This window comes from Bactrocera tryoni, chromosome 2 (genome assembly GCF_016617805.1).
Source record: "Bactrocera tryoni isolate S06 chromosome 2, CSIRO_BtryS06_freeze2, whole genome shotgun sequence".
Classification (NCBI taxonomy): Eukaryota; Metazoa; Arthropoda; class Insecta; order Diptera; family Tephritidae; genus Bactrocera; species Bactrocera tryoni.
In genome coordinates, this window is record NC_052500.1 from 66,389,409 (window position 1) to 66,405,774 (window position 16,366).

General features: G+C 36.6%; 1 protein-coding gene across 1 annotated transcript; it reads left to right on the forward strand.

Annotated features, from left to right (window-relative positions):
* Positions 1-10,920: 10,920 nt before the first annotated feature.
* On the forward strand, positions 10,921-14,814 carry LOC120769817 (stress-activated protein kinase JNK). Its single transcript, XM_040097025.1, has 3 exons — positions 10,921-11,259; positions 11,385-11,693; positions 13,331-14,814. Exon 3 carries the CDS (start codon positions 13,502-13,504, stop codon positions 14,618-14,620), a length of 1,119 nt encoding a protein of 372 aa, XP_039952959.1. The 5' UTR covers positions 10,921-11,259; positions 11,385-11,693; positions 13,331-13,501; the 3' UTR covers positions 14,621-14,814.
* Positions 14,815-16,366: the final 1,552 nt, after the last annotated feature.

Below are 16,366 nucleotides of genomic sequence, written 5' to 3' on the forward strand. Positions count from 1 at the left end.
AAAATCCAACTAAAGTTAAATTCTAAAGGATTAAGAAAATCCATCTCAGAATGTGAATTTGGAAAATACTCCGTCACATAGGCGTGGCCATTTGATCGAATATAAAGAGATAACTAAATGTAATGGACTTGATCCTTCGGAATGCAGGATATTGGAGAAGAAAGCATTGAGATATTTCTAACTCATAGTCCTCTAATCGGATTTTCAAACTTATCACCTGAAACCCGACTGAGTAGTTAGATTTCCTATAACTATTGAAAAATAAACATTGCAGAAAGCGAGGAGCTCACTATGCCTCTCATGATTTACCCCGGACCAAGAGGATCTTACGGTCACGCCATTAGTGTCTAATCAGCGCTTGCCGGGCTCGCCTGAGACCCAATCATCCAATAGCTATCAGTAAGAAGCCACTGAGACAAAAGTACCTAACCTAGCAAGCTCATTAGATTTGTAGTTTACTGCAATTAGCTATAATTAGGCTCCCAAAACTGTCTAATCAGAAGCAAATCAGTGAGAGGGTCGAGATACGGTCAGCGAGATCAAGGCTAATATCGCCGTCTTACTATCGGAACCACACACACCGGAAAAGTAAGACCTTGTAATTAAAAAGAAGCCTGAACCTGGAGTTGATAGATTTCTGACGCTATACTTCTCCACCAACCCTACACGCAAACTTTGATCCAATCGGTAAAAACTAACGTATCTTTTCTCCAACGATTTGACTCCTCCAATATCGCCCACAAAGGTATGTACTCGTATGCAGAGAAAACACTGTCGGAACTAAGTCTATTTAAGTTATCTAAGCCTACTAGAAATGTAATTAAAGTCTGTGAGAATTACATAGTGCTCATTTTCACTTACATCTATGTAGCTAGCTTCTTTGACAAAACAAAAAAAAAAAAATTTCGAAACTTTATCCAGACCGTTGTTATTCATTGGTTAGTTGAGGCTCACTTGGAAGCACGAGTCTAATAATGGCTTGAACACTACCACTTGCTACCGTTATTTCCCCATTAACTTTGCGGCAACCATTAATCTCACTTTAAAGGCAATAAAACTGCCTAAATAGGCTTAGGTATGCGCAAAAGACATTGAAACCCTAATCAAACGCACTGCACGTCAATTTAACTGTCAAAATGTTTAAATTTTGGCAATAAAATCAATTTCAGAAACAAATCTGAAAAAGAATTAGAAAATGAAGAGAAGCTAGAATTTATGGTCAGTGGCGGCGAACTCGACCAGCAGTTCGCAAGCGACAACTAAGCTCATTGAAGAGTTTCAAATGCTCTCCCGTGACAGTTTTCCTTTCATTTGATTCATCTGATTTTTCGTCGTCATTTTTTCGCACAAAGTTTTTTATTGTTGTTTGTCTTGTATGTGTGTATGTTCGGTTACGTACGGTGTCAGTTGTGATGTTGGCCATTTGTTTTAACTGAAATTAATCGTGCGCCGCAGTCTCAGTTGACACTGCGGGCAGTGCATTTGCTGGTGTAGTCGGTGGTGAAATGCAAAAGCAAGAGCAAAAACATGTGTATGCCTTTGAGAAAAAAGAATCACAAAGTATTGAAATCCAATTGGGTTTTATTTCACTCAAACGACGACGATAACTTTATCTACGCGAAAAATCCACCAGCAAAGGATCATCAACTGGCCAGCCCGGCACTGTTGCCCACTCAAGTCTGTCTCGGGTTGCCAGTTATCTGGCGCTAACGCTGCGGCAGGGAGCTTTGCGGTACACCGTCATTAGTAGTCCCATGTGCCACTTCAATGGCTTGCCACGCCGTTTTTTATTTCCCCCCATTTTATTTTCGTGTTTTTTTTTGCGCGAATTAAAGTGTTGTTGATGGTGTGCTACCCCACGTCGAGCTTTTAGTTGAAATTTAAGGCGTCGAGCGAAATAATCAAGTTCGTAAATTTTAATCATGCGTTATTTTGATATACGATGTAGGTAAATCGTAATTTCGTTTTTGGTTTCATCGGTGGGGGTAGACTTTTGTGATTAAATGAAATTCTGTAAAATTTTCTATATTTTTTAAATAAGTGAGATGTGTGGCAACGTTTTAGCAAGACAAGTGACTGTAAGAATTACTTTGAGTATAGTTTTCTAAGCTGACGAATATAAATTAAACAGCTGAAAACTGCAGATGGAAGAGTAAAGTGTGTAGAAATAACAAGTGATCCAAGTAGAGTTACTTTTTCTTCTTCGTTCTATGGGCTCTGGAAAAGTACCAAGAAGATCCGAAGTTTTCGAGAGAAATTTTGTTCAACGATGAGGCTCATTTATGGCTCAATGGGAATGTAAACTAGCAAAATTGCGCTTTTGGGACGAAGAGCAACCTGAAGAGCTGCCATTTCATCCTGAAGAAACAACAGTTCGATATGGTTTATAGGTCGTTGGAATCATCGGTCCATATTTCTTGAGAACGTAACCGTTAATGGCGGCCGTTATCGCGCCATGATAACAGACTATTTGCTGCATTTCATCCTGAAAAAACAACAGTTCGATATGGTTTATAGGTCGTTGGAATCATCGGTCCATATTTCTTGAGAACGTAACCGTTAATGGCGGCCGTTATCGCGCCATGATAACAGACTATTTGCTGCATGTATGTAATTGAAGCTCGCGATCTCGGCGACATTTGGTTTCAACAAGACCCCGCCACTTTCCACACATCGCTTCAATCAGTGGATTATTGATTTTTGGTCCGGTCGATAGACCAACAAGATCGTGTGATATCATACCGTTAGACTTTTTCCTGTGGGGATATGTTAAGTTTAAAGTCTGTGCGGACAATCCCGCTTCGATTGGCCCAAGGGATGGACCATCTGAGATGTAGTCGTGGCCAACATTTGGAAGAGATAATCTTCAAAACATAAATATCAAAGAATGTTCTTTCGACTGATAGTAAACATTACATTTAAGTTTCTGTGTTTTTTCTTTAAGGAAGTAGGGAACCACAAAATGGATCACTCTTTATAAGGCAGACTAAAATGTTTATACATATGGTTTCTATCAGAGAGCTACTGGAATTTAATGTTATTAATATCGGTAATTTAGACCTAATCTCCAAAAATACTTATATTTTACAGCCGTCGGAAATGTCAGTCATCAAAAGACTTCCCGAAGCGGGTGTTGCTGGATAAAACTTCAGTAAATGATTTGGGATGACCATAAATGATGTTTACTGAGATATCTAACTTATCTAAAAATATTAAGAGATAATATTTAGAAATGTAAACTCTATGCAAAGTGAATGCCAACGGAGCTGAAAAACGACCTATAATGTAACAATTCCAAGAAAGCATTTATAAAATTACAACAAGGAAACCTGGATTTGCTTTCCCCATCTACTGTTTCTTTCGAAAATAATCCGACACAACTTTTCCATGTTCCCAGACTTCAAGCCATTACTGTCTGTTATGAAATTTACCCATACTGGAAAGATAATTGCCGAAAATGTCGTTTTCAAGCAAAAGCTAAATACAGGGTTTTCCAATAATAGCGATATAATTTCTTGAAAAAAATACTAATTTAATTTGAAGTACAATTGATACAATTATGTTTTGAATATAACATCATTCAAATGGTCTTCACGACTTCTTTTGCAGGAACGAATTCGATGAACCTAATTTTCGAGTACTTTTCCCACAAAATCAAGTCGTATGTCATGAATAGCACGTTCAATATTGACTTCTAAAGCTTGTAGAGAGCCTGCTTAGTTACCAATGACTTCAAATAATCTCACAAGAAGTAGTCTAATGGAGTTAAATCTTAGCTTTTTAGAGGTCATTCAATGTCACAATTTCTTGAAATAATCGAATCTCCAATCTTTTCTCGCAATAATTCGGTTGCTACACGTGCTGTGTGTCACGTAGCCTAGTCTTTTTTGCTATCGGGTGATTTTTTAAGAGCTTGATAACTTTTTTTAAAAAAAAACGCATAAAATTTGCAAAATCTCATCAGTTCTTTATTTGAAACGTTAGATTGGTTCATGACATTTACTTTTTGAAGATAATTTCATTTAAATGTTGACCGCGGCTGCGTCTTAGGTGGTCCATTCGGAAAGTCCAATTTTGGGCAACTTTTCGAGCATTTCGGCCGGAATAGCCCGAATTTCTTCGGAAATGTTGTCTTCCAAAGCTGGAATAGTTGCTGGCTTATTTCTGTAGACTTTAGACTTGACGTAGCCCCACAAAAAATAGTCTAAAGGCGTTAAATCGCATGATCTTGGTGGCCAACTTACGGGTCCATTTCTTGAGATGAATTGTTCTCCGAAGTTTTCCCTCAAAATGGCCATAGAATCGCGAGCTGTGTGGCATGTAGCGCCATCTTGTTGAAACCACATGTCAGCCAAGTTCAGTTCTTCCATTTTTGGCAACAAAAAGTTTGTTAGCATCGAACGATAGCGATCGCCATTCACCGTAACGTTGCGTCCAACAGCATCTTTGAAAAAATACGGTCCAATGATTCCACCAGCGTACAAACCACACAAACAGTGCATTTTTCGGGATGCATGGGCAGTTGGCCACCAAGATCATGCGATTTAACGCCTTTAGACTATTTTTTGTGGGGCTACGTCAAGTCTAAAGTCTACAGAAATAAGCCAGCAACTATTCCAGCTTTGGAAGACAACATTTCCGAAGAAATTCGGGCTATTCCGGCCGAAATGCTCGAAAAGTTGCCCAAAATTGGACTTTCCGAATGGACCACCTAAGGGCAGACCGCGGTCAACATTTAAATGAAATTATCTTCAAAAAGTAAATGTCATGAACCAATCTAACGTTTCAAATAAAGAACCGATGAGATTTTGCAAATTTTGTACGTTTTTTTTTTTTTTAAAAGTTATCAAGCTCTTAAAAAATCACCAGATAGATATTGTCAATATCGACTTTTTCCAATTGCGGCTATAATAAGTTGATTACCATCGATTTGTACCGCTCTCCATAGACAGTAACGACGTCAACAGCTTCATTTCGAAAGAAGTACAGACCGATGATTCCACCAGACCAAAAACCAAACCAAACTGTCAATTTAGGTGAATCTAACTGTTGTTTACGAATAATTTGTGAATTTTCTTCGCACCAGAATCATTGAGCTCCCTTTTCTACCTTAACGAATCCCAGTTGGGTGCTATTGATGCGATGTGATCCTTATTCGAAAACATAGATCCAAGAACCTACAGACTCTCGGGTGTTTTCGGTCGTTAAACAAACAGCTTGCTTATATCCATCTTAAACAGCTGCTTCGTGAACCTACAGTGTCCAGGGTAATATGCGACAAGTAGTCGGAATTAGTCTCTCGGGATGTTGATTATGCTTTTAAACCCATTAGCAACTTTATCTGGGGCATACCTGTAAGCTGTTGCCAATACTTTTCCCTGGCCACTCTCTAAACCCTAACATGGAGTTATTGCATTCAGCCTTACTGCCGTGGTTAACTTTAAACTTCTTTGTGAACCTTAGTCTTTCAGTGATCCGCGGAAAAGAGCCAGCGGTGTTTCTTCACTTAAGGCCTTCATTTGGTGTGACGAGATAACCTTCCCTTTGTCATACTTTCCTGTCATTTGCAGCAATGTAGGTTTAGTTCTTTGACTGATTACTAGGTGCAGCGGTGTGAGTTTTAGCATAACTTCAAGTGCTGACGTCGGGGACGTATCCATTGTACTCGATGCGCAGACACAGGCAAATCTTTGCAGTTTGGATAGTAAAAGTCCTACCGAAATCTGCGATGCTTTTGATGCCCCGCTTCATATGTAGCAATCGACTACGGGATCATGGTGTATATCCACCTGATAATCCTTGGTTTGCACGAGTAGAATGTTACTTTGGACTTAAGAAGTTCTTAGAAAGTAAAGTCATACTCTATACTTAAAAAAAATCGTCTGTCGTCAAGCAAAAATAGAAGTGTTATGCTTGTCTGAATCTTGTCTCTTCGGTTTGTCGGTGAAAATTGTTTACAAACTTTAGGCCGTATCCTCTGTAGTGAAAGCCGCGTCCTTGCTTATGGTGTCGGTATTTTATGAAAGCATTTAGTGTCATCCCTGCTGATGGTATCGGTATTTTGTGAAAGAAAGAAAAGTAAATGATTATGTGAAGGACGTTCGTATCCCCCAAGTCTTGCCATCTTGCGTAGAAAAATACCAGTTCTATTATAAGATCACTAACATTTGCGATCAAGATCCGAGTTTTGGTAAATATTAAAAGGATCATTGAAGAGTTCGCTTAACTCAAAGCTCAAGTAGGATTTTATTAGAGAAAGAATATTCCGGTGTCTAAGATAGGAATACTCTATTTCGAAATGATTGATTTTTTGACTCTGAAGCAGTCTCGAAAGAAGCCATAAATTTTTAATATTAACTTCGAAATTATTGCTCTACCTATTCGAGAAACTTTACCCACCAACAGCCACAGTTATACCATGAATGTATGTGACAGCTGCTCACTTTATCTTGGCAGGATTATGCATATTTAATTAGCCACCCAAAAGACACAGAAATGTGAGCATATTTTTATATTTCGCTCTTTTTTTTGGTTTGCTGCCCTTTATGCTTAGCCTTGCTGCAGTTTGGCTTTCCATTTCATTGGTATTAAAAGGAAAAATTTTGAAAATTCTCACCATGTCCTTGTCAGCATAATTTCACTTATACACATCACTTAGAAATTTATACGCATACGAAGTAAAAGTGACATGAAATACCTTTGCTAGTTGAAGGACAAGGCAAGCAAAACGCAAATTTTATGAATTCGTGACAAATTATGTGCGAGCAGTGCTTTAAGTCACTTAAAGCTAAAATATTTGCTATTTATTGACAAAAATACGAACAAATTTACTGAGATTTATAATTGGATTTTTAATATTTTTAAATTTTAACAAATCTATTTTAGACCAAGAGATCTGGATTTGTTTGAAGCCACTTTTATATGATGATGACGACCCCTGCAATGTATTAGGGATTACGATTTAAGGGCATGCACATGGAATGTTCGGTCCTTCAATTGGGAAGGTGCCGCTGCCAACTGGTTGATGTTCTCGTTAGAGTTAAGACTGACATCACCGCCGTCTAAGAAATGCGATGGACGGGACAAGGACTGAGGCGAGTAGGTCTTTGTGGCATTTACTACAGAGGCTATATAAAGGAGTGTTAATTCGGTGTAAGATTCATGTTGGTAAAGAGACTCCGTCGCCGATTACTGGCATTCACCCTGGTGGATTAACGTCTAGCCAAAGCCGAGTTCTTCAACATATCGTTGATTTGCGCCTACGCCACGACGGAAGAGAAGGACAATGTGGCCAAAGATAGGAGAGCTGCCCTGCTATGTTGTCAAAATCGTGCTTGGCGAGAAGGCATCTTTGGCACATTGGTCGGTAAATTCAGCCTCTATGATGAGGCTGACTGACTTCGCCGGAACCGAAATATGGTTATCTGTAATACTAGATTCCAGCATAGACCTACCAACCAGATTGATCACGTTGTGATAGACGGAAGACACGTCTCCAGAGTTTAGACCTGTGTACCCTCCAAGGTCGTAATATTGACCCGAACCACTATCTTGTTGCAGTCAAGATACGCACCCGCCTCTGTGCTACAAAACACGCAGGTCAACAAACACAAGGAAGGTTCGACGTCGATAAGCTTCAATCACAACAGACAGCCGAACGATTTTCTACTCAACTTGCACTTCTGCTATGCGAGAGCACTCATCAGCAACTCGGTATAAGGGAACTGTGGGATGGTATTTCAAGCTCCTTACGTACAGCTGCAAACGAAACCATTGGTTTTCGGAAGAGGCAAAAGAACAGCTGGTTCGAAATGAGATAGATACCGAGAATTGAAAAGGGAAGAGAGAAGAAGTTGCAGACAAAAAAAGAGAGAGGTCGAAATGCGTGAGTACGAAGAGCTTGACAAGCTGGCCGACAAGGATAATGCTCAAAAAGTCTACGAAGAGGTGCGGCGACTAACAGAAGGTTTCAAGACGGGAGCATACACTTGTAGAACCTATAGAGGTGATCTAATGACTGATGTCAAGAGCATACTAAAACTATGGAGAGAACACTTCTCCAACCTGCTGAATGGCAGTGAAAGCATAACGCCAGGAGATGGAGAACTAGAGGTGATCTAGTGACTGATGTCAAGAACATACTAAAACTATGGAGAGAACACTTCTCCAACCTGCTGTATGGCAGTGAAAGCATAACGCAAAGAGAAGGCGAACCCGATTCCCCAATCGATGACAATGAAGCAGACGTTCCATTGCCCGACCATGAAGAAGTTCGAATAATAGTTACCCGTTTGAAGAAGAAAAAAGATGTACTGCCGGCCGAGCTATTCAAACACGGCGGAGAAGAACTGATAAGGAGCATGCATCAGCTTCTTTGTAAAATATGGTCGGACGAAAGCATGTCCAACGATTGGAATTTAAGTGTGTTCTGCCCAATCCACAAAAAGGAGATCCCACAATCTACCGTGGAATAAGTCTCCTATACATCGCATATAAGGTTCGATCGAGCGTATTGAGTGAAAGATTAAAGCCCACCGTCAACAAACTAATTGGACGTTATCAGTGTGGCTTTAGGCTTGGAAAATCAGCAACTGACCAGATATTCAGCAAGCGTCAAATCTTGGAAAAGACCCGTGAAAAGAGGATCGACACCCACCACCTGTTCGTTGATTTCAAAGCTGCTTTTTACAGCACGAAAGGAGCTGCCTTTATGTCTTCCTCCCACGGCGAACAAAGACCCGAACTCTCTTCAGGCTAGGTCATAAAGACCGTATGGAAGAGAACACACCAGCTCTGATACCAGCTCTACGCAGTACCCACCAAGGGGGGCAGAGGAAGAGAAAGATCAGGTGGAGAATGACCTGGCCAAAAGAAGAAACGACTGGCGGGCTGTTATGTAACGAAATTTAATTAACTTCTAATAAAATATATATCGTCACCTGAAATGCAAAATAACGTATCATCAAAAAGTTCAAAATTGAGTTTTTTACTGATTACGATTCACCACATCATATTACATATGTGTCGCAAATTTTAAGCTTCTGCGATCAAAAATACCCAAGCTATATTAAAAATTCAAAAAAACGTATCATCAAGTGCTTGATTTCGTTAAACCAAATAACGTATCATCACTAAAGTATGTAAATATAACAGAGTGTTTTTTTTTTATATCGAAGTTAGCCTTCATTTATTGTTTATGTTTATTTTTAGTGCTTAAGTTCAATGTGCTTTGGTTAGTTTAGGCTACATCGTTGATCGAACGTGGAAGGTGAACATATATGTAGTCCTTTGTGAGGCCATAGAAAAGAAGAACTCCTGTGTTCGAACTAATAAATTAACAAAACACTTTCCGCGAGTTCGGTGGGATGTCTGAAGGTATGCGCCCCCAAGTGATTAAGTCCTGTCCCTAACGCAAGACAGCCAAGAAGGAAGTGTTGAGTTGCTTCCACCTAATCTTTTTCCATACAGCTTCTGCAGATGGCGTCTGGTAAGACTCTTCTTGCTAGCTCATGGCACTCGATGCTATTGATAGCGAGGTTAGGTCTTCGATCAGCTCTGAATTCTCTCATTGTTAATGAGTTCAAGGCTGGAATCGCCGCTCTGCTATCTGAGTCGATGGTCACTCCTCTGAAGCAGGGTGCACTCCGGAGTAGTAAATCTACTGCTACCTTAATGGCTCCAATCTCGGCCTGGAAGACACTGTAATACTTAGGAAGTTGGAGAAACTGGAGTTGATAGAGAGCTCCTGACAGTAGACCCCTCCACCTTTGACCCATCCGTGAAGAAACTCTCTGTCCCTTTTCTCCAACGGCTTCTTCCCACCCACAACTCCCTCGGTATATGGGTAGAGAAGGAGCCGCTAGAGCTCGGTTTAGCGACTCCATGTTCTAAGTAATCAGACCCGTGCTTTTTTAGGAATTCAGCAGCCTATTCTTTTGCAAAGTTTAACAATAACTAAGAAGAAATGGCAACATCTGCAGGACCTAGAAGCTTTAATTCCAGCAGACTGTTATTACTTTTATGATAATATACCTTTTGAATAATTAGTTATTTAATAAATAATAATTAAAAATTATCCTATTTTTTAGCTTGAAATATTTAAATTTTTTCTAGTACTTATGTACATACATATTAATAATAAAAATAACATGAAATATGAAAAACTTGCAACTGTTTTTATTTAAAATTAAAAAAAAAGTATTAATATTCAAATTTTTAGTTTTTTTACAAATTTAGATTGATCATACGTTATTTTGTTTCAGAAATGAAAATTCAAAATAACGTAAGACACCTACTATAAAATTTGCTTAATTTTTTCATTATTTTTTTTCTAAAATATAATTATAGGTTCATGTTAATTCAGATTTGAAAATTTTGTTTCAATATCTCTAGTGGTTTTCTTTTTATACGGTTTTTTGCTTCTCCTGTAAACCTACGAAAAGTGATGTTACGTTATTTTGCATTTCAGGTGACGATATGTAACTGCATGTTTTATATTAGAAAAAAAAGTCCCAAATATCAAAAAATCTAAAAATAAAGACAAATAACATTGAAACTATCAAGAAATATCTTTCGTTCAAACATCTAAACGAAAATATGTACATGTACATATAAACATATGTATGTGAAAAACTTTAAAAATTACACCACAAAATATTATGAACATTAAATATTCAAATAAATTAAATATTTATGTATTTATGTTACAAATCCAATCAGATAATTCACCAACTGGATATCATTTGCAAAACCAGTGTAAAATCATAAAAATTTAAGAGCCAGTGTATACTTCATACTAACTGCGCATAATCACTAGCCTTCTCTTTCTCACAACCATATTCAGCAATGTGCACCCGTTCACCATATGAGTATATACTTTGACATATGGAGCTGCAGTCAAAGAATTTGGTGCCGCTGTCAGATTTTCCAATTGACAAGCGCGGTGCCAATTTCTGTCCAAGTTTTTGTGTATTCTCTCTCTGTTATAAAATTGTGTTTTTCTATAAAATTTTCTTAAACGAAATCGCGATAAAATTGTACATTTACAAATATTGCCATGACTTACGTGTAAAAATGTAAGGAAACTTTAAAATGTACTACTAAATATTTGGCTAATATAAACGGGCGAAAAAAGTTACTACAGCAAGCGGTAGACAGGCAATCAACCAACCGTCTTTGGTGACAGGTCGAAAATCGATTTTTTCGTGCCAGATTCATAAGAAATTTTCGCTGCTCATCTGTACGACGTCGCTAAAAGTGGTTGGTAGCAAATTGATGTAGATTTTTATATGCAATTAAATGAAATATTAACACACTACATTTTAAATGGCATACAAAACTCGATAGTTTACATATATTTGTCGTTAACGCCCTTACCTTTGCAGCGCCCAGCAAAAATAAAAACACTTCTCGGCACCCGGCTTATAATGGAAAAGTAGCATTAAGTTAAAAAGTTCACAAAAAAACTGCAACCAAATAAGATAAGTTTAGTGAAGTAGCACCAACAACTCGAAGAGCATCAAAATTTTGGCTAAAATCACAATAGCACATACAATTACTGGCGTTTTCAGCATTTGCGGCTAAATCAATAATCCATCATTTCAACACCCGAGCCACGCATAACAACAAAATCGAAACAGACAGTCGTTGCATTTGCAATTTTTTCGGCGTTACAACAAATTCGTATAACAAAGGTAAGAAATGTTACAAAAAAAAAAACAAAATTAATAATAAGGTCAAATAAGGACTATGCAGTAAAAGGATATGCCGCATTGCCCTCAAAAGAACAAAAACTGTATACAATTAATTTGTCAGTTTGTGCGCATGATATACATATAGAAAGTATTGTATGTACATATGGCGACCGGCACGACAGTAAAATAGTCGTGCAGTCGCACGAAGAAACGGCGCCGACCCCAAAATGCTATGGATACTGGCTAATCTTAAATTTCTGGGAATTTGAAGTAAAGTAATAATGGTATGAAGCTGTTTTGGTAGACGGCGAAGAGCCAAACTTCGATCGAATGCTTGACAGCGCTAATATATGCTTAATTGTTTGATAAGCAGATAAGATTTTTGATAAAGTGTAATATTGATTTCTTATGCGCATCGATATAGTGCACAGTGCACAAGAGTGTTTTGTTGGTGTTTTATAACGTTACTTACTGTTCGTTATATTTAAAATGATAAATATAATATAATATTTTAAATACAAAATTTTATTAAATTTGAAAGAACGAAATAGGACTGGCTTTCAAGTGAAGCAAATATCACGCTATTTAAATTGAAAATACTATATAACAACAGTGTGAACTGGTTCCTGAACAAAAATTTTTAAAAACTTTAACATATGATTAAAAAAAACGTTCAATGGAATTAAATAAACAAGTTTCCAAACAAGATGACCGATCTGAAGATTTTCTAGGGAAGTTGTACCGGTGTCTGCGCAATAATCCACGCCAATTTTGTGAAAATGTCTTGCAAAATGAAAAAGTTTCCTACACAACTTGACTTTGATATTTTAGATTGTATGGTAGCTATATGATAAAGTGGTCCGATATTGGCAATTCTGATAAATGACTCGCTCCTCGCGAAAAGAACGTGTGTAAAATTTTAGATGTACATATGTCTCAAAAACAGAGAGACTAGTCCAGACGACCCGACAAACGGACATAATTAAATTGACTCAACTTATACTGATTATTTCTACCAATATTTTATAGGGCCGTTTCTTGTTTTTTTCTTGATTGAAAAATACTGGTTTTCAAATAGAAATTAGTGCTAGCAAAAATGCACCTTTAATATATTAACTCAACAACAAAGAGTTAGTCTGTTGTTCTCGTCGTAACGGCAGAATTTTTTCGAGTTGAAAATCCTTGGCCGGATAAAAATCCGGGTCCATTCCGGTTACGTAGACCCGAACCTCGTGGGAACGTGGCTAAAGTCTGTTATCTGTGATGCTATAACTAAACTAGTTAAAAAATTTGTTTTTACCGCTAAAAGTTAAACTATTGTATATGAATATTATTTATTATTTTTTTTAATTTATGTTTATTTTATTTTATTTATTTATTTATTATTTATTTATTTTTTTATTTTTTTATTAAATTTTTAAATTTTATTTAAATATTCATTTTATTTGTTTATTTAATATTTTTTATGGTTTTATTTTTTCTATAGTGAAACAATATCAATTAGATTAGCGCTGCCAACAGTCAAATTGAGTTTTCAAAAATTTAGTGCATAAATTATACGACATTAATTTTAAAATATTATTTAATCAAAATTTTCTGTTTTAAAATTTACTAATTTTTTACTTTATCATCAACAGCATCATATCCCAATCAAATTGAGACACATCATCATCGTAAGTCAAGTCGTCGTCAACCCATATTTATTTGCAACGAAAAATGAACGTGTGAATTGAGAACAACAACTTTAAAACACCAAAAACTTTATAACCGAAGAATAAAAATACAAAAAAAAACATAAACCAAAAGCAATGAGTTCCCGACATTACACTATCGAAGTGGGGGACACGAATTTCACAATTCTTAATCGGTACACAAATTTGAAACCGATCGGTTCCGGCGCTCAAGGCATTGTATGTGCCGCCTACGATACGGTGACCGAGCAAAATGTTGCCATTAAAAAATTATCACGACCATTCCAAAATGTAACACATGCCAAGCGGGCTTATAGAGAGTTTAAGTTAATGAAGCTGGTAAACCATAAGAATATTATTGGTTTACTTAATGCATTTACACCACAACGTAGCTTGGAAGAATTTCAAGATGTTTATCTTGTGATGGAGCTCATGGATGCAAATCTATGTCAAGTCATACAAATGGATTTGGATCATGATCGTATGTCGTATTTATTATATCAAATGTTATGCGGTATAAAGCATTTACACCTAGCCGGCATAATACATAGAGACTTGAAGCCATCAAATATTGTAGTTAAAGCCGATTGCACATTAAAAATTTTAGATTTCGGTTTGGCACGTACAGCCGGTACGACATTCATGATGACACCATATGTTGTTACACGTTATTATCGTGCACCCGAAGTTATTTTGGGTATGGGCTATACCGAAAATGTGGATATTTGGTCTGTTGGCTGTATTATGGGTGAAATGATAAGGGGTGGTGTTCTATTCCCCGGCACTGATCATATTGATCAATGGAATAAAATTATTGAACAATTGGGTACTCCGTCTACATCATTTATGCAGCGTTTGCAGCCAACTGTCCGTAATTATGTTGAAAATCGACCACGTTATTCGGGTTATTCATTCGATCGTCTATTCCCCGATGTACTCTTTCCGAATGATAATAATGAACAAAGTCGACGAAAGGCATCGGAAGCACGTGATTTACTTAGTCGTATGCTAGTGATTGATCCCGAGCAACGTATTTCGGTTGAGCAAGCACTATTACATAGTTATATAAATGTTTGGTATGATGCTGAAGAGGTTAATGCACCAGCACCCGAACCATATGATCATAGCGTTGATGAACGGGAACATACCGTCGAACAATGGAAGCGACTCATCTATGAAGAAGTTATGGATTATGAGGCGCACAATACTAATGCGCCTGTAAATACTACACGGTAGACCCTGAATTAATTTAGGCATGGCATACTAATGCTTCTGAGCAACTCTTAATGTATATAAAATATAAGAACAATAAAAGCATTAATACTTTCAAAATAATAAAGAAAAACAAAAAAATATAAAAATAAAGTAAATAAACATAAAATATTAGAGATCAGCTTGTTTCGCCTCTCAAAAACAAAAGGGTTCAAAAATATGTTCTTATTTGCAAAAGTGCATAACAAAAGCGGAAAGTGATTTTTTTCTCGTAAAGATATGATATTAAATTTGAAATGGCGAATGTAAAGAAAAGAGTACAATACATACATAAATACATATTTCTAACAAGTGTTTGCTACATAAAAAAAACATAATTACGAGAACCACAAAAACAAAAAAAAACGTAGTAAGTGTAATACTTTATTGAAGAATAAATAAATATCCCCGATAATTTAAACTTACAAGCGCAGCATAAGCTATTTATTTGGCACATGGCATAGGAAGTGAAATATAGACGGACAGACAGACAAACGAGCATGACTAAATTGACTCAGCTCGTAACGCTGATTATTTTTATATATTACTTCTAGGGTCTCAAACGTTTTCTGCTGGATGTTACAAACTTTGAAGCAGGCTGTTAACCTTTTCAGGGTATAAGAAAATACACAAAATACGAACCCACAAATAGTTGAGTATCTCAACAAAAATTTTAATTTTTAGGTATGGAAAATTTACGAGTACAACTATGAAAACAATGGTATACAGCATTAACTACAGCGAAACAGTCTAGCTATAAGCATATGCATGTATTTTCTTTCTAATTGAATAGCTATAAAAATACGTTTATATTTATATTTAGTGGTGTTTATTAAATTAGGTCGTAGAACCGTAGTATACTTTACACATCATAAATATGTATGTATGTATGCGCGTATACCCCTTTCTAACTAACTTGTTTGTGTAGCTATTTTTAGAACAAGCGTAGACATCGTAGAGATTTTTAAACTATGCAGTAGAAAAATTTTAGCAGCAATCGTAGTCTAACTACTTTCGTATGTAAATATATTTGTAAGATGCATTGAAGTGGAAGAGAAATTGTACACTGGAGTATTGGAGGGTGAATTGGGTAATAAACATACTGTTGCAAATATATGTACATATGTATGTATATAGTATATAGAGCACTCAATTGCCTGTGCTCATGCGGTGTGGTGTCCTGTATTTGTATTTTGAGCACAAAGTGAATATTAACGATGATAAAACTAATTTAGGTTTACTACACATTTCAATTTTGTAAAGTTCAGTGGGTTATGGTTCCAATATAAGGGTGATTGAGTATAGTTAGAGATTCAAATTTGTTGAGGTATGAGTAAAATAAAAATCAGTTATTAACAATAGCGATGAATATCAACGCCAACGTAACGTAACGTTTTTTAGTTTGCTATCAACGAAAATTATTCAAGTTTAAATAATATTCTGTTCTAAGGTTAACTAACCGTACTAAACCACCTGCAACTTTCAGTAATACAACCGTCCACAGGTAATATAATATACATACATTTACATATGTACATAGGTCCAATTATAGTCAACAGTGAACACCAACTCCTAATCCTTCTAAGTACCATAGCCATAAAAGTGCACTTAACATTAATATTCGGTATCTTATCGTGTTCGAACGAAATTTCTAGGATAGACGGTTTTTCATTAGAATATATTTGTAACTGAAAAATATTTTTCGAGTCTTTGTTACGCTTTAGAATAATA